Below are 22,662 nucleotides of genomic sequence, written 5' to 3' on the forward strand. Positions count from 1 at the left end.
TGCTTGAAAGAAAGTTTATTCCATGTATAACAGAAAAATCATGCATATCATCAAATAAGGCATTACAAGAGAAAGCATATAAAGGAAAGACACATTATATAAATTCATCATATATAAACTTCTCTCATCATATTACACATAATACTCTTTATAGTTACACATTTAGGAACTAATTACTACCATTGCAGACATTTCCCTTGCAAGAGAAGATAACCATTTACTAAGTTGGCTGATATGACAAATGTAAAAATATCTCATGTTTAAGCTTGTAATTACCTAGAAGTATTTTTCTGCTAGTTACAGTTAATGTTTCCTCATAGTTTTTTTCTAACTGATACATTTCACATTCTGTTATGCAGTTGTTTCATGATAAAGAACAAGTTAGAAAGTGTTTTACTTGAAAAACCTGAGAAACTTACCAGACTTATTCAGATACGGTACCTGAGAGAATGAAGTTATACAAAACAGAGCTGAAGTTTATAAACCTGAATTCTTCATAAACTCCAAATCCTTGTCAATGTTAACAACAGTTTGGAAGCTATGCTGGAGAGGAGAATTACATTTGATTGTCTAATCTTAGTTCCTTTTTGGACAACACACAAAACCACTGAACAAAACGTTCACCAGGTCTGGAGCAAAGCAGAGAGAAAACGGTGTATTGCATGCAACTGCTATTATCACATTGTGTCACCTTTAACAGGTTTCTCATATACATTCATCTGCTGTTTAAATTCTAGCTGCACAGAACTATTAAACAAGACAGAAAGAAACTACCTTGTTTACTAATACAGTGGCAAACTACCTCTTGACTTCAAGTGAAAATTCTACCCAGCTATGGGAAAAACCGGACACCTTAGAAAAAAAATTAAATTTACATTCTTTTAAATACAAAGTGTCTGCATCTCGTATCTGGAATCTCCAGTTACACCAAGACAAATTCTTGGAGGATGTATAAAACGGAACTGAAAAGAACTGAGAGTGGAATCAGCACTGAACTACGCCCTCCAAACTTACTTATTTTATATTGTATTTGTGATACAAAGGCCTCACAAGGTATAAGGACTCCAAAAAATGCTTAATGTACAAGAGAAAGTTTCACAAATGCGACATAATGCACTTCTTAGGCAAAAAAAAAAATCTGTTTGCTATCATGACTTACTATTTTGGTCAGTTTTTGAAATGACAAAGGAGTCCCTGTCAAGAACTTGGCTGCATACACTTATCTATGACAAATCCAAGAGTCTCATTTGCCAAATCATTTGAAAAGGACAGGATTTTACTACACAATGTATCGAAGAGTCTAGTGCTATCATAGTCCAAAACATTTTACAAAGATAAGTCTCATATTTCAAAATATATGAAAACTTTTCCTTATACCAAAGGCGATTACTTCAAAGTTTATAAGCATAGTCAAGTCCTCTTTCCTGGAAGAAAAATACACTTTTCTGTAGCTTGCCTTAAAGTGTGATCCAAGATGATTATTATGTTATTGAATGTAAATTTATATATTAATGTTTCAATAGTGCAGAAGATACACAGAATAAATCATTGTAAAGGAAAACTGTTCTAGCTTTCTGTCACTATATCAGCTTAATTACACAGTGCTGGCAAATAATTCCATTTATAAATAACAACACTGCACCTTTGACAAGACACTCAATCAAAAAAATAGGTTTGCTGAAATGCAGAAAATGTTCCTGTATAAACTGGATTATAATTATAGATCAATTCTTTTGCTTCCTCTTCTTCACTGGAGAAATGGTGCATGCTCTTCCTGGCTGTAAAACATTATAAAAGTACAGATCATTTTAATGTTATCCTCCTCAACAATATTTATTTTGGCAAAGTAAGTTATTTTGTGTAGCACAGCAACAAATGGGATTACAGTAGCTGGTATGTGAAGAACTGTGAAGATACATCTTCAGAAAGCTGGTTACAGCATATTTTATAACCGAAGAGGGGGAATTTAAAGCCAAGACTGTAAAAAATAGTTATCCATGAGATACTGGCAGTATCTACCAGAAAAACCTTTAACTCTGAAAGAAATGCATGAGACTATCAGCCTACTGAAAGCTGCATGGACTGTGCTGATGAGGACAATAAAACTGAATTCTCAACTGGTTTATCAAGCTGGCAACTCTACAGAAGTTAAAATTAATGATGGATGGATATAAAAATGTCATTTCAGTAGAATGGTTTAGTTACTAAGTGATCACACATGAGTATATTTTTACTGGCTGAAAACAGTTTACATTTTTCATCTTGTGGTTTATTTTCAAAGTTAGGGAAGATATTCTGCCTTACACTAGCTAAAAATGTCAATTACTCATTGCAAAGTTATGATATGAAGTACTCAGTAGAGCAGCTAATGCTTCAGTACCTCCCCAAAAGACTGGGGAGGCCATGAAGAGTAATTAAGGATTGGGTAGAAGAGACGGGGGTGGACAACACTGGCTGAAGAAAGTTTGCTCTACTGGAATTGTAGGCGTGTAGATCCAAAAGCCAGTGACACACCCGTGTGGCACTCTGCACAAGCTCCTTGGATGTGCACACCTACCTGTGTAACAGAACTCACAGGCAGTGTACCTCAACTGGATTTACAAGCAGAGCTGGCCCTTGTTTTGCCCCACTTAACTTGGATAATGGCCTGAGTAAGCTTCTATTGGGAGTACAGTCTGCAGACAGACACTTGAGAAAGTAGCAAACAAAGCCAGAGAACACACAGCTTTCTAGTATTAGACTACAAAATTAAAATCAGACTTACACTCTACTTTCTCCTGTTTCCCCCCTTGTTTTTATCATAGTCTGACATCTCATAAAATGGCCTGGGTTGGAAGGGGCCTTAAAGATCATCTTGTTCCAATCCCCCTGCCATGGGCAGGGACACATTTCACTAGACCAGGCTGCTCAGAAGCCCAATTCTGCCAGGCCCTAAGTTCCATATGAAAATGGTTTTGTAACATTTTCACAAAGAGGAATAGGACTAATTTTGTGCAAAAAAGCACCTCGAATTTGTATGAAATGCAAATTTTATTTCTACACTCTCACTGATCAGGTCAGCACAAATTGCATTTTTTACATCATTATCTATTTCTTCATTAAGTTGACTCTTTTGATCTGAGACCAAGTCTAGAGACCAAACTCAACCAGCTTAATTATTATGTTCTTCATAGTCTCCATCAAGGAGGTAAGACAATTTCATAAAACAGTCCAGCAGAATTATTAAGTAGGGATAAATTAAGGAATAAAGTTTGATTCCTTCAAACACTCCTCTATTTATATCCTGCTTATTTATAACAAACAGATGGGAAGTGTCATAAAACTATCAAAATGTTATGCATTAGTTACTTCCAGATTCTTAGAGTATAAACAACAAAAAAAAATTAGCAGCTTTGTAAAATTCAAAAACTCCTTGTGCTGTCTATAGAATACAACTGTAGGGCACATGTTGCACCCCTCTGACACATCCATACTGTCCAAGCCCTATTTATAGTCCTGGTGTATGCATTTTGCAAGCAAAACTGAGAACACATTGAATGACTGCAAGTCAGTTTGGAACTGAAGAAGGCCCTAGAATTAAGAATGGAGTACTTTTTTTTGTTTTATCGTCTTTGTGCAAGAAAGGCCAAAATGTTACAGGGATATTTTGAAATGGTAGGAAGTCATAGAACAATGTTTTAGAGCCAGCGTAGTAAAAAGAGTTTGTGGAATGCTTGGCCTTTTGATGTTACTTTCACTAAGCCATTCTATTTCTAGTATCCTTTGGTGTTTTATAAGCCTATAAAGCTTGCAGAATAATCTTCTCAGAAAGCACTACGAGGTACTGAACTTTGACAGCTGAAAAAGAAATCTGTCATCTTCTAAGTTTTTCAGTAATGCTTCACTCTCACCCCCCACATTTAAAGATAATAAACTTTTTACCTTCATTAACGAAGAAATCAGCCATATAATATGCTGCTCGTACAGCAGATGGAGAATGTGGAATGCCTGGAGAATCCTTCCACTCAAAAGGGTTTTTCTCTGGATGCCATTGCATGCCATAAATTGGATATTTGTATGCTACAACAAAACACAAAGCGTGTAAGGATGTGTGCCTTAAGAATCATGTAATTAATCTTACTGCAAAGTAAACTCCGAGGATAAGCTACAAATATATCTTATTAACAGTTTCACAGAAGCTTAAACAGCAAGTTGAAACACTGTTAAAGTCATAGTAGAACTGAAGGAAAAGAGATACAGTAAAAGAAGGGTCTCACTTCACAAAAGAAAATATTTGTACATCACTTTTTTGATTAGTCATTTCATAATTAGTGTATATACACACTAAAAAATAATGTTTGAAGTACATCACTCTCAAAGCTTCCTATCTTCTTGCCAGCATCACACAGCATTCCCAGCCATACAGGATGCTAGCTCCATGGGAAAGATCCAAGTCCTCACATCTCCTTGAAGGCCCAGTCAATCCAGGGCAGCTCCCAGGCTGATACATTTTGGGGGAGTCAGTCCTTAGCTCTCTTCCAGGGAATAGCGGCTGATGACTGCTCTGTGATAAACTGCTTGCAGGCACGGTGATGCCTGTCATTAGCCTAATCAGGTTTGCTGATCAAAGAGCTATTCTTCTCTTTTGGAGGCCAGCCAGGATGTCACACAGAAGAATCCCATTGGTGACAGCTGGGTCCTACAACAGGGCTGCTAGTGGTGCACTCATGAAGATAAAACACTCCCTGAAGAGCTAACTTGTTTCCTGAGCTGAGCAAGCCCAGTGCAAAACAGACAAAACAAGTCATGCAAAAGGCCTTTGGAGGAGGACAATTACCAGCATTGTTGCTAAGGTAATGAGGGATATTGCTGCTCCCTCAGCAGCCTGGAGTGCTTTTCCCATACAGCAAACAGAGAGCACCAGGGAAACGCCAGCCTAAGCAGGGAGCTGGCAGGCACGGCTTGACAGAGGCACTGTGCAGGGATCCAACTACTGCAGCACAAGAGCTGTACAGCTCACAGCACAGCTCTCAAATATGCCAGTGCTAACATGTAACAGCATATCTGGAAGGGGAATGGTGGGTGGGAGGAATAGTAAGGCTCACAGCACTCAAAAGATAAAATATCCCTGCAAACAGAAATGCTCCTCACAGCCAGAGCCCTGACAGGGTTGATGCTCACCCTGCTATTTGAACACCTTGCAATACCAATTCACATCCATGCCACAACAGCCCTAAAGAACAAGGTTGTTACAGGCATAGTTTCCAAAGGAAATGAATTTCCTTACCTTCCATGGTAGATATAAACTCCACTTCATCATCAGTGTTAGTGGTCAGAACTTTATAGAAATTACGAAGCTTTTCATTATTGGTGAAATTCTGTGACAGGGAGAGGGGGAAGAGGGAAAATGTGTTATTTGCTTATTTATTTCTAGTTTTAACAACAAAAAAAAAGTTTGTATGCAAGAAATAAAAAGATCAAATACCTCCATGGAGAGGCTCCATACATGAAAGTTTGATGTCAATGGCTCAGTAGCAAGTGCGTACAACACATCATCAGGGAAATTCCTGAACATTCTACTGTCTTTTGCAGCTATTACAAAAAGAAAAAAAGTATTTTCTATTACCAAAACTGGTCTCAGATGGACTTATACGGACAGAAGACACTTAATAAAATGCTGTATTTTCAGCAGTAAATCTTAATTATTTTAGAATATCCTGCAACAAATATCAGTGAAATAACTACAATAGATTTCCAATGTGCTGTTATCACTGTCTACTGGTCTTGACCCAGAGAGGATCCAAAGTTCTCACTAAGAGAGAGAAAAAAATAAGCACCATTCTTTGACACTCATTTCAGCAGCCTTTCCACTCACAATGAGCACAAGTGACAGAATTTTTGAATGTTACATTTTTTTTAATTACTCACAAAGGATCAAGTATCAACAGAGGCCACACTTTACCAGTGCTGCCAAGTGCCACAGCACTATCTCAAGGAATCTCTGTGATTTCAATACTGTTCAAATAGGACAGTAATGCTACTATTCATCACGAGGAAAGATGTGATTTCAAAAATTTAAATTCACCTGCTCTCCAAGCTTAATAGGTTTTGAATCTGTGAATTTTGTGAACTTGGTAACAAAAAGCAGACATCATTTTGTAGGTCTGAACTTTCAAATGACTCAAAGAGCCACAACTTTAGTTTTTGCTGACTGCTGTTGGTTTCAAATGGCTTGTGCTCATTCCTCTGCTTAAGAAGTGACAGCTGCACTGACTTTACAAAAAACAGTCAATGCAACTTAATAACACAGAATTTAACAGAAGGTAATCAGCAGGAACCTCACAAACATTCACCCATAACATTCATCATGAACAAAACACAACACCTCTTACCAAAATTCAGACATGATATGTAACGAATTTTTCACCTGAGGTAAAGTTCAGAGGGAGTGAAAAACCATTTGTCTTGGTGTGAACAAGTAAAATTTCACCACTTGTGAGATATGTAAGCTCTTCATGTCCAAGACATGTTCCCCATATCGGGAAATAATCTCCTTTATCATTAGCCTACAAAATAAAAGCAACAACATAAGGAAACAGTAATGGAAATCTACAGAAAAGAGACTGACAAGAACTTCCTACTGTTTTTACTTGCTTTTGTGTAGGTGAGAATATATGAAGGCTAAAGGATATATATGAGTTTTGAAGCAGCAGACTAAGCCCAATGTGGATACTGATTTGACTGTTCTGTTCTACAAGTAATTTTGAGAGCAGCCTAAACAGAAACCACAAAATGGCAACATTTCTCTAAAAAAAAGCCATCATCACAAGGGACACAGAAGAGTCTGTTGCCATTTTGAGGGAAAGTGTGCTCATTACAATTCAAACTTTTCTACAATGCATACTTTGACCACATAGGGACCTTTGCAATGTCTGTGCCCACACAACTGTATTAAAAAAACATTAATCCTACTACTAGCATAGCTGTGGTCTCAAAATCCTACCTATAGGATTGTTTAGCTAGCAGGTTTAGACCTGTGTTCCAAAAAGAAAAAATGTACATTTAAGCAAGAGTAAAAAGTGGCGATCATTTTCAAAAGAATAAAAATTGGCAGGTCAGTGTGAAAACAATAGGAAAAAGGAAAAAAAGAAAGCAAAAAACCAAGAACACAACTAGTTTCTTGTGACCTAATTAAGCATGGTGCATACATGCAGAGGAAGTCTGCATTTTTAAATGGTTTATACCTGATAGTAAGCATATGTTGGAGACTGGGATGTTTCAGAACTCCTGTTTTTGTGAAATCTGACTAGTTTTTCTTAACTTGTTTCTAAACATTTTTAAGTTATGCATACCACAACACACTCACCACCCCCAAAAGAACTCCTGCTCAAAGCCATTTTTGAGAAAGCTAAAATGACGGGCTCAGAATAATAATGCTCCCCTACTGCATTACTGACAGTATGGTAAGAAAAGCCCACAGAGCTACTTCTTCTCACAGCAAAACAAGGAAGATGTACAGAAAAAAGGCTGATAGGACTGCAGAGTCTTCATGACCACCCTTAATGTATAATGAGACACAGAACTTACATGAAAGACAGACATTGGAGTTGCAAGTGAGGACTAAAACTACTGAAGGCAAAAAATAAACTACAGTTTAAAACCAATTACAACTGAAACAAAGATTTTGTGCCCCCCCCACTTATTTTTTAAAATAAACTAGGGCCTGGAGGCTAAGCATGTATTAAACAATACTCAAGACATCACATTTTAAAAACTAATTTAAGAGCTGAAAAACAGTGTTTCATTTAGATTTTTGCCTAAGTAGTAAAATTTTATGGACTTGAATGGGGATTAGCATTTCATATCCTCTATTCATATTAAAGCAGAGCCAGATCAAAGTAATTTCTCATTGTGAGCATTTGCAAATGAAAAAGACCCCTCATGTTTTAGCAAAAGATAAAATTCAGTCATTCTGTACTTGTAAAGATACTCTTGACTACTGTAGCTTACCTTACATAAGTAAAACTAGAAATATTTTAAAGTAATTAAGATTTGAAAGATGAATATCAAAACACAAAATTATCACAAACAGCAAGGAAAAATCATCCTTTGTTATAAAGGGTTACCTAGGATGAACTGAATATTATTTTCTGCCTTTCAGTCACTCATAGTACATATATCTGCTAATAAACCTGTCTCTCTGATCATAAAGTGACACAGGCAATTCAGTTCATCATTGTGAAATGTCAACATAATTTCCTAACTGTACAACAAGCCACAAGAAACCCTTGCCCCAGTGCTGCATACCAAGGCACAGGCTGCAGTTCACACAGTGAGCAGTTCCAGGAAGACAAACGAAATCGTCTCACATAAAACTGAGACAGTCTTTGCAAGACTCACCACAAATAGACACACAAGAAAGAACAAGAACATTAGTGCCACAGAGACTGAAGAGTAAAGGGAGCTCAACTACAGAATTGCAGCAGCTGACTGGTCCTGTGAATGCCATTGCTGCACTTTCCCTGCCTGCTGTTGGAAAGTCAGCAGCAAAGGTGGAAAAGCAATTCCTCATTGCCAAGTTTACACAGAGTCATAAAGCCTCAGGTACAATGAACAAACAATACCATTCTAACCTGAAGAACTTAGGAGTTTAAGATCAGAACACACATAAAACAGAAGTGGGTGTCACAAGTCAGAATCTCAAGCTATTAATGCAGAAGTTTTATGCAGAAGCAAGAAATAAGCTACCTATTTTCAGGCCTACAGTTAACCCACTGAGTAACAATGCAAAACTATGAAAAATATGAACTTGTCATTTTGATCTCTGAACAGTGATAATAACAAGAATCAACAGCTCTTTAGTAATTACCTCCAAGGCCTTGTGGTAAAACATCTTAGCAACCCTTGAATACTCTGAAGTCCTAAGATCCACACCACCTCCTGGAAGAAGTACCCTGAAAGGCAGCATCCAAGAATATGATTAGCAACAGTGATCAACCCAAAACTTGGACAATGTACACAGAGAAATGTCTGAGAGCAGTTTTAAGGGTACTATTTAGCTCTAGGTTTCGGAAATCTACAGACAGGCATCTAAGCTCCCATTATGGACAGCAGGGATCTAGTCAGGAGAGTCACTAGAGATTCAAGTAGATCTTCCAGAGCAGACACCTGAGTGGTGGGTAGGTTGAACAGCCCTGTCAGCTCCACTGGCTGGCATTCCATTAATTATGTGAGTTTGGACAGCTAGTGCACAGGCAGACAGCTAAATTTAGGTATTTCAGTCTTTAAGTTAATCATAGTGTTCTTAGTGTTCTTCCACTGAAGAATGGTTACTGTATCACAAAGTATAGATCAAGCCTAATGCAACATATGGAAGAAGAAATTAAACAGAAAATACATAAAACACACGGATTTCAGCTAGTATACAAAAGGGTTACAAGCCATGACTCTCATTTCCTATCCTGACTCTCAGCTGGCTCTCACTACCACTTTAAAATTCCAGCCCAAATCTTGATTCATTCTGTCCAGTTTCAGAAAAATAGAATTGTGGCTCTAGCATAGTGACCTTCTTACTGGACACAGCAAAGATCAAAAAGTTCCTATCAAAAAGGAAGAAAAGTACATTTGACCATAACCTTTGGTCACACAGGATCCCACAGAGCTAAGGAAGACAATCTCAGGGACAATTTCATAAAAAAAGTGCACAAGCTTTTCCACCACAAAATATAATCAGGAATGGCAATTCCCTGTGTGGCTCCCCAAACCCCAAAAAACACCAGAGAAGAAAAACTTTCAGCACAGTCTAGCAGAGAATTCAAATGTACACATGATGACATGGAAAATAATCAAGTACCATCAGAAACAGTAACATGAAATAAAGGAAGCCTCTCCTGGCTGTAACTGGAACAGTGCCCGCAGAACCAACAAAACTAGATGTGTGAGCATTCCTTAATCCACTGCTGAAGGACCTCAATTGGATTTACTCAGGTCATATCCATTAATTGTTGATTTTTTACTGAAACAGATGTAGGATTTTCTCTACATGTCTGTGCTCTGAAAATGGCAATCTGAATCAGTGAGATAATAACAAGCAGTTAGAAACAAATAACATCTCAAATGATCCCAAGCATTTGCAGAGCAAATATGGATTTAAATCCTTGTGACTGGGGTTTTTTTTTTGCAAATGAATCATGTACAGGTTCATGTAAAACCCACCAAGTATTTGGTGGAAAAGTAGTAGTCACAAAAATACAAAAAACTTTACTTCCCAGTGTCAACACTGAAAATTAATGAAGCTGAAGGTATTTTCAAAACAGGCCAGATTATAGGTTTCTTCAGAGATCTAATTAGACAAATACGGTGATCTTTACCTGGAAGTGGTAGGAAATTCCCTCTACCTGTTCAGACCAAAACCTAGACTATACTAATTAGTAAAACTGATCATCATTTTTGCTCATGCAAAAAGGAAATAACCCATTAAGTAGCAATGATAATGGCCTGACATTGTGATAAGCAGATTGAAATGCAACTACGTGTATTCCAGTATCACTGCCTGGTTAGAGCTGATGATTTCCACTGGGCATTTCAATTCCTACCTCAGAAGTACATTCATAAAAATTATGTTTTTAATATAGTAAACTTCATTATTTTAAGAAGGTAGCACTTATAGTAAATAATTTCCAACTCTAAAGAACAATGTGAAAGATCAATGTATCTCCTCCTTATTGTGAATTTCCACAGAATATAAGTAATTTCCTCCAGAGCTCCTTTGTGTTATTTACACACAGTTTCAACATGGAAGCCAACAGGTGACAGTGGAGGGCCACAGGAGGAAATATAGACCATCCTCACTCACCTACATAACACAAACTCAATTGACTTCTGACTGCAAGGATAGAAGGATTAAGAAAGTGGATCTGCTTTCCAAACACTTTCTTCTGCATTGATAAAGGTGATGAGGTAGAAACAATGAGAGATCCCATTAGTGGATCATTCTCATGGCTACCAGCTTCACTTTGGTTCCCTTCTGGCAACCAAAGTGAAGCTGGTAGCCATGAGAAAGGGAGGAAATTATTCATTTTGCCCGCAACAGAACACAGCAGACAAAAGCATCACTGTCTTACACTCACTTATAGCACAAGACTGCAAAGACCCAAGTCTTAGTGTCCAGGGCATGTTGATGTAGGAGGACAATGCACTTCCCAGACAGCCAAAAGTCTAAATCTGCAAGGTCTATTCATGCTGATTAACATTCTAGTTATATGCATAAGCTTAACAAAGGTATTCATGGTTTAAGATGCTCGTCTCATGACTACAAGCAGCCCAATCACATGCTCTGGCCTCACACACCACCATGGCTGTGAAGTGTAGCATCAGCTGATGTCGCTCTTCTGAAGTGCACTTTCAGCACAAGGCTAAAAAAACATAAAAGGTTTTGACCTTGTTTAGTCCACAATAAAATTTGTTAGGCAAGATCACATTATCCCACACTTTAAAAGGAAGAACAGAGGGGTGGCCAGTTTCCACAGATCCTGTGAAAACCAGGAAGTTTTTCTAACAAAGACCTAAGACACAGAGTCACAACAGGCAAGACAGACCATTCAAGTAGTGAGAGAGAGCACACATGGAGAAAAGAGTAGAAGAGACTGGAAATTAGAAACTTTTATAATAGAGAAGATATGAAAAGGACTGAAAGAGAGAAGAAAGGGTAGAAACAGGGGTGAAATGCTAAGCAAGTGCTATTAACCATCAAAATTAACATGACAGGTGAAATGAGGAAGACAGAAAAATTAACAAAAAGGAAGTTAAGTATCTCACTTGCAAAATTGCTCATACTATAATACCACTTCTCCCTGTCTGCAGACAAGCACAAGGGAACGCCAAGATGAGCCTTGGCACTGTTGCAGATTATCTGACGTGTTCCTCAAGGAAGGAAAGGCAGCACACAATGCTGGATGAAATAATGCATTCTGTTTTCATGTCTGCAGTGCCCAGCACAACCTCTCAAGAGAGTAAGAAGACAATGTTCTTGAGAACACAGCAGAGCTCAAAAACAGAACCATCATGCCTTTCAACAGAAAATCAGTGCTCAAGACTTACCCATTAATAGAGTGGAAGATTTTATCGTACTCTTCATCTGTAAGGTTCAATCTGAAACACCAAAAAATAATTATAGAACACATACTACATACATATATTTGACAACGAAAATATAATCTCTGTTGAACAGAAATGTCTGACAGAAAATATGGAGAAGGCATGCTTTAAACAGAGTAAAATGGACACAAATCAAATTAAACATTTCACTTGAAACAGCTTAATCCACAAGACTATAAATGGGCCCTGTCAGGTAGAGTTCCTGAGCAGGTACTCTGAGACCCTTCTGCAAGACACCTGAAAAATGTACTATTTACATGAATGGCACGGATATTATTTCCTGCAGACCGGCAACTCCGGTTTCCAACTGATTCCCAAGAAGGGCAGAGCTGCAAACAGTGGGTCACGCCCATGCACCCCCAGCCTCCCTGCCAGCGTGGCAGCACAAAAAGCAGCAAAGGCCTTGGCTCTGTTGTAAGCCCTGCTCAGCGATAACAAAAACACCTCTATATTATCAACCCTGTGCTCAGCACAAATCCAAAACACACCCCCACACCAGCTACTGTGAAGAAAATTAACTCTACCCCAGCCAAAACCAGCACAGATGGCCACACTTCTGTAGAGGTGTGATAAGTTGGGTGTAAGTGAAAGTGTTCAGCTTTGCTGCAAGTAACTTAATTGCCAGTATTAGAAGCATCCGTTCAGCAGTGAAGCTTCTGGTCAGCAAACATTCTGAAAGCTCCAGCAGCTACATGAGGAATGCTGGCTTCTAATCCAGGCACTTAAGTGGTGCTCTTATTGGACTGTGTAGATACATGCTATTTTGTTTTTCTGCAGCTGTATTAGTATTGTTTTTAAGAACGGAAATTTATAATTTTACCATCTGGTTTCAGTGCATTTAATATTTTATAGCTCAGCGTTGATATGAAGTACTGTCAGCTGTTACTTACCCTGCTACTTTTCACCAAACAACTATAATACAAGAAGATAATGACCCATGGTTTGAACAGAACTGGACTTTGTTTTCTGAAAGGAGTACTGATAGCCCTCCTTGATTCCCTGAATTCCAGGGCTACAAAATGTGAAAAAAAAGATATCTACATTTATGTATCTAGGCATTTATGTGTGTTTGCGGGGCACTACACTGTACACTGAATATAGCTAACTTGAAAAAAACATGCAAGCAAACTACAGAAGGCAATTTTACTGGTAAAAAACAAATAAATTAGAACTTTTCAAAGAGAGACTAACAACTTAAGTAGAAGTATTAAAAAGTATATGTTCCACTCTGCTTTTATTCTAATTTCTGGAACTTTGAGAATTGTGGCCTCTTCAAATCATCTTTGAGGAGCAATAAACACTCAGAAAAGCAGCAGAACTACTTTCTGTGCCTCTAAAATCATGCATACAATTCATCATAATGCAATTATTATCCACTCCTAAAGATAAAAAAAATGTACCTTATAGGCACAGCTCGAGCACCAGCAGATTCCACAAATTTCACATATGAAGCCGCAATATAAGATCTTCCAAATCGCTGGTACTCATCAAAGTGACATTCCTGTGACAATATCCCTGAAGGGCCCAAGGAAGAAAATTAGCACCATCTAAATGGCAGATGCTACATACTGAAAGAAAAGTCGCAAAATCACTGAATCAATTAGCTTGGAAAAGACCTTTGAGATCATAAAATCCAACCTACAAATGAACACCACCGTGTCAACCAGACCATGAAACAAGTGCCATGTCCAGTTTTTCCTTAAGCGCCTCCAAGGACAGTGACTCCACCACCTCCCTGGGCAGTCCATTACAGTATCTAATCACCCCTTCTGTGAGGAAATTCTTCCTAATGTCTAACCTAAACCTCCCCTAGGTAGCTTAAGAGTGTCCTCTTGTCCTATTGCTAGTTGCCGAGAAGAGCCCGACCCCCACCTGGCTCCAGCCGCCTTTCTGGCAATGGTAAAGACCGATAAGGTCACACCGGAGCCTCCTCTTCTCCTGCCCAAACCACGCCAGGTTCCTCAGCCGCTCCTCCTAAGACCCGTGCTCCTATTAATTAATTAAGTTCCCATTTCCTATATTCCAGCTAGCAGCGATACATTCACTGCCCAGAGGAGCTGCAGGCACCGAGACAACGGGACATCAATTACGGCGCCCCGTCACAAGGTACCACACAAACACAATTACCTGACTAAGACTCGGCTTCCCTGCTATGACTGCTCAGCACTGTAACATCTCTCAAGCAAGCCTAACTTTTAGGGAAACAGCCTAACGCTGCTTACACCAGCTCTAGCCAAACCTCGGCTCCGTGGGACGCTCCCCTTCGGCCCAGGCAGGTGCGCGGCCCCTCGGCCCCTTACCGATGATGGGTCTGTCATTGCGCCCCGCCGGGCGGTCGCGCCGCGCCACGGAGGCGGCGGAGCCTGAGCGCAGCAGCGCCAGGAGGAGCGCGGCGGCCGCGGCGCCACCGAGCCCTGCCGGGCGCCCCATGGCCAGGGCTGCGGGCACGGCCAACGGCTCCCGGCACGGCACGGCTCGGCTCGGAGCACGGCACGGCAGCGCTCGCCGCCGGGCACGGCTGCCGGCGGGGCTGGGCTGGGCTGGGTGCCCGCCCTGCGCACGCAGCCGCCGGCCCGCCCTGCGCGGCTCGCTGGGAAATGCAGTCCCGGCCGCGGGCCCAGCCCCGCCGCAGGCAGCACCCGCGGCCGCCCCCATCCCTGCCAAAGCGACGCTCGTATCCGTGACAGACGAGGCTGGTCCAACCAGAGTTTATTAATTTAAATGTATGTTAATACAGAGAAAAAAACGTTTAAAATTGGGCATTACATCGTGCTTATAGTCAGTAGTAAATTATATTTATACCGTTTAACAGGAACTTTATTTTTTTTAGAGGCACTCCCGATGTTTATAAAGAATAATGTACGTAGGGACCTTTGTTTTGTTGGCTGCTGCTTACAGCTGCAACACCACCGCATATCATACCAATATCTTCACTATCCATTATGTAAATGTTCCAATTATAGTGTGTTCCTATTATTAGCAACAATGGCAATTAAGAGTTCCCACCTCCTATATAATATGTAAACATTAAAAAATAATTAACAGTTCAGGAAAAAATAACTGCACTCAGTGCTCTAACTGCTGAGTTAGGTAAACACGCTACCACTTAATAACAGGATCAGGGTATTTTTGAAGACATTTAGGACTTTATATGCATAGAGCTGGTGAAGTCCAAATAAAGATCAAAGAGCCCCAGCTAAATATGCATATACATATGCAATCAAATGAGGTTTCTGCTACATAAACCAGTAGCAATCAGAAATTGGTTTCATAGGAAAAGTTTAAATTTTCTTGTTCACTGAAACATGGTTCATTCCTTTGTGCAGTTTACATTCACAGATTAAAATTGAAGGACTGTAATATTAAGACAATAGCTTTGGGTCTCCAACTGGTAAATTATTTGGAACTTGAGTTATACACTTGAACAATTGCCAGATAGCTGACTACTTGGTCTATTTTCTTATAAAGAAGAATTTGCAGTTCATTGAACTACTCTGTTTAAAGAGCTTTTGTATCACAAAACAGTGTATCACAAAATAGTATCACAAAATCTGAGAAAAAGAAATATATACGAAATACATTTTCATATAATCATGTATCTGAATAAGGTTTCTTTAAATTTAGGCCCCATATAAAAATATTTTGAAAGAGAAAAATTAAAAAGGCACTTCAGGAAATTTGGAAATTGGAAGGAAAAAAAAAAGCTTGTTGTCAGTTTTGAAAGAATTTCTAGCATTGATCTTACCACAGCAGAAGAAACTACAACCAACAAGTACTCTAAGAGGTCTTTCATAGATGTTCCTCTTGCTAATAAAAAAATAGTTTCCAATGACTCTTGCAATAATGCCTTACTAATTAGAATCTAAAGTAAGGCATTTCTAATATAATAGGATAGTTTCCTTTCTCTTCCCTATGCCGATATACCATTCCAATGTCCTAAAGATTACAAAATAACTGAAGTTACAATTTCTAACTACCTGAGATAAAAGCATTTTTATGGATTCATAGGAAAATTCATTTGGAATGCTTAAATATGTAGTGCTTATGCAAAAACAAAACAGAGTTAAGAACAGTTACTGTACTGAAAATAAAATGATGATACCAAGCATCTCCCATGCTGAGGTCCAAAGTGACCTCAAAGCGTCCTTAAAACATACAACAGATATTTCTAAAGCTCAGATCTGCAAAGGATAACCTACTTTACCCTCTGAAACAAACAGATAATGCAAACAGCTGAAAACTCTTGATTTCTGTAGTCCTCTACATGGGGGATTAAAGGATAATAATCTGAGTTGCTTATACTTGTCCATAGAAAGTATCACTTTGAAGAAAGAAAATAAGAATTTTCAAGGTTGTTATGACTCTTTTACCAGTTCCTCCCTCTGATGCACACTGTTCTTTGAAGAATATGTACGTGGTGTTTTTCTATAAAACTTGAAGATTACTCTGTTAATTAGGACAAAAAGGGAAGACACACTAATTTTCAATTTGATACAAACTAACAAAACAGCATTTTTTTCCCTGAGAATCACTCCAAAAAGCAGCCTCTTCACTCCTTGTAAATGAGCCCTGTGGTCTTATTTCTGCAACAAACTACCATATGCACAGTCTATTCTTTGTTTTGTATTGTCTTGACAAGCTAAGATACAAGAGCTAAGTGTAGGGTTCTGGACTACATTATTACAGATGAGTTGTCTCCAAAGACCTAACAGCAGCAGTATCAATCTGATAGCCAATGCACTCTTCAGCTTTCTGGCATACAAGTTACTCAATAACAAACAGTGTGACAGACATGTAAAATTCATTAATCTCTTCAGACATACAAACTGATAGACTCCAGTTAGTACAAAAGTGCAGCCAATACAACATTCAGTGAGTGCCCTGCAAAGACATACCAGTTTCATTCACAATGGAAATTTACATATTAAACTTATTTCCAAATCCAGTGTTCAAGAATTGATAAAATACTGTATTAAGATTATTCCTAGGCAACCAGAGAAATGCTCTGAAGATAATCTGAAGATGCCATTATGAAGTCAGTCCATTCCTTGGCCAGCTCTTCAATGGAGACTTCCTTCCCCCCATATTCCTGTGGGAGAATGCTGACGGGGAAGTGTTCGGTCAGACTTTGCAAGTAGTTATTTCCATGCAAGTACACCTAAACCAAAATATTAAAAGCATTTACTTGGGTATGAATGCTAGACTATTGAGTGAGAACAGGCAGCAAAGCATCTCAGTGCAAGAGCTGAATCCACCAGCTTGGTTTAACTAAAGAAGTGTATTTGTTCATAATTAATTCTTAAAAAGGTGGAACTACCCTTGTGAGTTTCCCCTAGGTACTCAAATTCTGTCCTCCTCTGAATCTGAAGGCTGGTGAAGGATGGACTACGACCTGAGAACTGCATTTTATGTAGCTGTGAGCACAGGAGCCAAAACTAACTACACACTTGTTCCAGACTGGTTTAGCAACGCTGGTGAGAGTACGCACTACATCCAAACTGCTAAACTGAGCTAAACCACGGGAATATCGGTCATTTGTTTTGTCATGATATCTTGTACTTCCCCTTCAGTAATTTCTACGAAAAGAGCCCTGTCTGGCTCATGGCCATTACTATCTGGTCCTGCCACATGTATTTAAAAACAAGATTATGTAGTATGTATGTAGGTTCAGACAGGTGTCAAGGAAGATACTCAACAGAATCTATATATCAGTCCTTATCTTTCAGTTCCAATTGGAAGGGGATTCTGGACTACTTCTCCACTTTAACTCTCTCAATACTGTAGGTTTGGTTCTTCTACTCTTGCTTTATTGTAGCTATTTTGAAGCCTTGTTCATTACTTCCAGTTTGATACTTTTCTAGGATTTACTGTCCTGGCGTTCACTGGCTAATGCAAATAACCAAAATCCAAACCAAAAAATAACCAAAAGGAGGCTTTAGAATCAGAACAACAATAGGCAGAGCTGCTTATTTTGTACCTTAGTCCTGCTGTTACCACTTCACTTTTGTGCCAGCTGAAAACTCCAATATCCTTCCTATGCTGCAACAAACCATAGTCCTTGGCATGCTTTTGCATCCAAATACAAATCTATTTGCAGATCTCTAACTGCAAAACTATTTAAAGCAACTAAGGAGCTATTTGGAAAAAAACTTAGAAATTAAGTCTGACCAATTTTTGATGCATAAATCTGGAGGTCTGTCAGAGCTAAACAGTTGTTTTCTACTAATTCTGCACAGCTTGGACCATAAAACACTGCTCAGTGATCATTTTTCTCTATCATTTGTATGCAGAGTGCTGGGAAATCCAGGACCTACTTCTTTCTAGTTCTGCAGAAGAATTGTTATGTGATCTCAAGCAAATTATTTAACCTCTTTGTGTTGCTGTTTTTTCTCTTCAGAGTAGTGATAACAGCACCACTTGCAACGCTCATGTTAATAATAACTGCAAATGCTTTACTGTTAGATTCTGGATGTCTGTATGGCACTAACAAACAAAAATTATTTATGCTCTTCAGTACTCAGGAGTAATAGAGCCTAAGGAAAGTGCTGCAGATTGTCATATAAGGGTTTTGTGGCAGAAAGAAATATTTGTGTGCACTCACCCGTTGCTTTATTTTTTCAGTGAGAAAAGGCTTAATTAGAGCGAAGACTGGGTGGAAGAGTAAAGGCTCATTAATCAAGTGGATACCTCGAACTTTCAGTGGAAAGGAATCCTGTCAGCATACATGGAAAACAGAATAAGAAAAAGAAAACATTATTGAAACACTTCTATTACTAAGCACAGGCCTGTAAAAACTGTCTAGTTCATAGGTTAAAGTATTTCTTCTGACCTGCCAACTCCTGCATTTTCTAGCAGTGTAAATTAAGAACAACATTTAGAAAAATCATATCTTGCTCCCCCCATCAGAGGGCAAAATCTCACCATTTTTTTCATCTTAGCAGGAGGTGAGATTGAATATTAAAAACAAACAGAAAAACAAAAAATAAAACTATCACCAAATTGCACATAAATATTGTACACAAACTTTGTGCTCAGCCTTTCTTCTAAAGTACAATTTTTCACAAGATTCTGCTACTAATTTACAAAATGCTATCTAGCTATGTGTTTTTATTGGCAATTTACAGCCTGAAGGATAATACATAAATACATATAAACTATTGAAAACTAATTTAAAGTTAAATAAATTAAATTTATAGTTTGGAGATAAGCCTTGAAATTACTAGGAATTTGGCCAAGACAGAAGTTCAGCTTTACAACAAGATTACTGTTTTAATGAAATTGAAAAAAATATCTGCTATACAGCCTTTATAATATAAACCAGCTTGGATTCTACTTGCATTCATTTAAAAGTTCCAGATCTTTGAAATTTAAAAGAAAATATGGCAGTGCTCAAAATAAGCTTTGTGCAACGGGGAAAGTACAGCTTCCCTTCACATCCCACCTGCTACTACCTCTGAGATGTTTTCTGCTTATAAAAATGGTACTTCTCACAAACACATCTCCTCACTAGTTCAATAGTTCTAAGGAAGGAAAAACCCAAGGCTAACACATTTCTTTAGTGCCACTCCTTCTCGATATAACATATGATAAAGACCTTAAAATTATCAGCTTGTATCTTCACTTAATGTTATTATGGGTTATCATATACTTAAAGTCTACTATCATGATTTTCACAAAACAGTTTTCTGCAGGGATATCAGATTTTTCAAGATAATGCCACTTATTATTCGTATTATGTTTTCCATTCCTTAGTACATACTTCCTTTCTATTAACTTCTGGTTCTTAATACAGTGTAGTAATTTGCTATTAAAGACACATTAAAGACACATTTCTTGAGTAAAATACTGGGTTAAAACTAAGGTTTCTTTACTTATAAGCATATTCTGGAGTGCATTAAGCATGTCCTGGGGTGCATCAGGCACAGCATGTCCAGCTGGGCAAAGGAGGGCATTGTCCTGCTCTGCTCTGCACTGAGGCTGCCTCACCTTGAATACTGTGTGCAGTTTTGGGCACCAAAATATAAAAAAGACATTAAGCTATTAGAGAGCTTCAAATGAGGGCCAGGAGGATGGTGAGAGCCTGGAGGGGAAGCGGTGTGAGGAGTGGCTGAGGTCACTTGGTCTGGTCAGTCTGGAGAAAAGGAGACTGAGGAGGAAACCTCATCACAGTCTGCAATTTCCTTGTGAGGGGAAGAGGAAGAGAAGATTTCTTCACTCTCCTGACCAGAGACAGGACCTAAGGGAATGGCTTGAAGTTGTGTCAGAGGAGGCTTATATTGGATATGAGGAAAAAGTTCTTAACCAAGAGGGTGGTTGAGCACTGGAACAGGCTCCCCAGGGAAGTGATCACATCTTCAAGCCTGACAAGAGTTCAAGAAGTGTTTGGACAATGCTCTCAGCCACATGGTGTGTCTCTTATGGTGTCCTGCATAGGGCCAGGAGTTGGTCTTGATGATTCTGATGAGTCCCTTCCAACTTAACATATTCTATGATTAAATGATATTGAACAACACTAATATAATCTCTGGATAAAATTTAAAAACCCAGTTAAAAGTGAGGAAAGGAATCAGGGGACAAAAAAAATTAAAATTCTTTTTCTTCTTAGAAAAGAACACTGGAAACACACAATTTTTAATTTTCCTTTTCCATAGCTAGAATAAACATGTAGAATTTTGAAAAAATCAGAAATAGGTCAAGATGGAAACATCATAGTCAAAGAATTTCCTGCTTTGAGATAATGGATTGAAACTTTTAGATGTACGTGCAAATCCTATTCTGCCTCCTTTCTGCTCTATTTCAAGGTTAAAAAAATTACCAGCAATATGTTTACTACCTCAGAAATCAACCGAAACACTCTCACTAGTCCTGTTTTCATGAGAACTGACCCAAGATTGCATAACACCAGGAGTTCTTATTCTAGATGTGCAAAGTTCGGAATACCTAATGGTTTCAATAAAGTTTTACAGTAGATATCAGAAAGGAAGAACATCTGAAGTTCTGGTGATATTAATTCAATGACTAAGCTTTGATTGAATCTCAGATATGAACCCTACCGAATCACAGCAAGAGATTATCTCCCTGGCTCATTTCCACATCACAGGCTAACAGTTTTATTATAACTGACTTTCAACGTACCTTCTGAAGGAAAATATGATTATAGGACTCAACTGTAGCTTGCGGTCAATTCTCTGCCCCCTTTTTACTTTAATTTTTTTCCTCTCAAATCCAGTGGCAAAGTTCAACTGAATTTGGCAGAAAGGAATAAGCCTTAAAGACAGTAAAGTCCTGACAAGTTTTGTGAAAAACAGGAAGTGAGGTAACAGTGATTTGCACAAAACTATGCTCATGTTGTGGGGAAGAAAGCAAGCAGAACATAAATATAACAGATTCTGTTGTTAGCAGATGGATGATCACATAAGCACCATCCATACTGGTAACAAGTTAGGAGTGTCTTGATCTTAATTGCTCACAGTGCAGGCTATTTTTAATATTCTCTGAGACAGGAATAAATGTTTTAAATATTGAGATAATGCACAAAAGAATGGAAGAGAAGAGATGCAAAAGGATAACGAACAGAGATCCTTCCAAAACTGAGCTTCATCTGCTCCTTCAGTCATGAAATTCTTGTGTTGTAACAGGTTGGTGGAGTTCTTATAAAATAGCAGAAGTTAGAGGACATTTACCAGTATAGAAGAATAAAATTTAGGTAAAATCAAGCACAACTTGTAATTGATTTAGGATTTTGTTCCTCTAAATTGCATAGTCTGAGAATGCCTACAGAAAGAAAATTTACTATAGCTTGGAAGAGATGAAAAATTGGAAATCATAGCAATGAAGCTGCATAAAGCATTATGTCATACTTACTGTGAGAACAGCAGCAATTTTCTTGGCCACTGCTGGGCTGATTTGAAAAGCATGAGCAAATCTCCACCCTTGAAGGTCAAAGATGGCCTTGACTCCATTTCGCTGAGTCTCGATCTCCTTTACAATGAGCTCAGATGTGATGAGACTTACACGAAACACATCATATGCTGTAAACAAACTGGGATCCCATTGTCCTGAGGAGAAGATAGATTACCCTGCATTACCATGAGAAAACCCCACACACCTGCATTTTTTCTTCCTATGGCTTCTAATGTGCTTCTCAGGAAAAAGAATTAATCAGCAAGAACAAAGTTCCTGAAATAAACTGTTTTGCCAGTGCATAAGTTAATTTGTGTACCTGCTCTCTCATTCATCTTTGATGCTCTTTTAGTAGATGGTGCTACATAATGTAGCATGCTCTACCTATGGCCACAGACCCAGTACAAGGTACAATTCAGTAACACTCATGCTAGCAGAAGCTGCAGATCATCAGTCCAATCAATTAACAGAATTGCTTTTCAGCACTGTCATTTTCTGGCACAACTCAGTGAATCTCACTTTTTTTTTTCTGAGGCCTGAGCGAAAAATTGCATTCATCTAGGGATGAGCCTTAGATGAAAGCTTTAGGGGGCACAACTGCCTACCAGACCTGATGATAATAAG

At 38.6% G+C, this 22,662-nt stretch overlaps 2 protein-coding genes and 1 long non-coding RNA gene across 4 annotated transcripts in view; 1 reads left to right on the plus strand and 2 right to left on the minus strand.

The window, feature by feature from the left end:
- On the minus strand, positions 1 to 14,805 carry GGH (gamma-glutamyl hydrolase). Its single transcript, XM_071420139.1, has 9 exons — positions 14,436 to 14,805; positions 13,536 to 13,650; positions 12,079 to 12,129; positions 8,849 to 8,933; positions 6,407 to 6,545; positions 5,465 to 5,571; positions 5,267 to 5,357; positions 3,922 to 4,059; positions 1 to 1,778 (listed from the first exon to the last, which is right to left on the minus strand). The coding sequence occupies exons 1-9, from the start codon at positions 14,788 to 14,790 to the stop codon at positions 1,657 to 1,659; spliced, it is 1,203 nt and encodes a 400-aa protein (XP_071276240.1). The 5' UTR covers positions 14,791 to 14,805; the 3' UTR covers positions 1 to 1,656.
- On the plus strand, positions 14,049 to 19,978 carry LOC139586617 (uncharacterized). Its single transcript, XR_011677877.1, has 2 exons — positions 14,049 to 14,241; positions 18,757 to 19,978. It is a non-coding gene; the product is annotated as an uncharacterized lncRNA (long non-coding RNA).
- TTPA (alpha tocopherol transfer protein) overlaps positions 15,260 to 22,662 on the minus strand; it is a 15,869-nt gene continuing 8,466 nt past the window's right edge. Inside the window, exons 3-5 of one of the 2 annotated variants that reach the window (XM_071420163.1) lie at positions 22,000 to 22,193; positions 18,737 to 18,847; positions 15,260 to 17,237 (exon numbers count right to left, since the gene is read on the minus strand). In XM_071420163.1, the coding sequence (XP_071276264.1) occupies positions 17,196 to 17,237; positions 18,737 to 18,847; positions 22,000 to 22,193 (347 nt within the window). In that variant the 3' untranslated portion in view covers positions 15,260 to 17,195. Of the gene's footprint in view, positions 17,294 to 18,736; positions 18,848 to 21,999; positions 22,194 to 22,662 lie in introns of both variants that reach the window. The other variant, XM_071420154.1, reaches the window with a different exon arrangement.

Source organism: Agelaius tricolor, unplaced genomic scaffold (genome assembly GCF_023055355.1).
Source record: "Agelaius tricolor isolate 1412-34295 unplaced genomic scaffold, bAgeTri1.0.p SCAF_2, whole genome shotgun sequence".
Lineage (NCBI taxonomy): Eukaryota > Metazoa > Chordata > Aves > Passeriformes > Icteridae > Agelaius > Agelaius tricolor.

Coding starts and splice junctions, on each gene's coding strand:
- GGH (XM_071420139.1), bottom strand. CDS start 14,790: ATGGGGGCGGCCGCGGGTGCTGCCTGCGGCGGGGCTGGGCCCGCGGCC. Junction 6,546..8,848: donor TTTACCACAAGGCCTTGGAG/GTAATTACTAAA, acceptor TTTATTTTGTAG/GCTAATGATAAAGGAGATTA. Junction 4,060..5,266: donor GTTTATATCTACCATGGAAG/GTAAGGAAATTC, acceptor GTTTTGTTGTAG/CATACAAATATCCAATTTAT.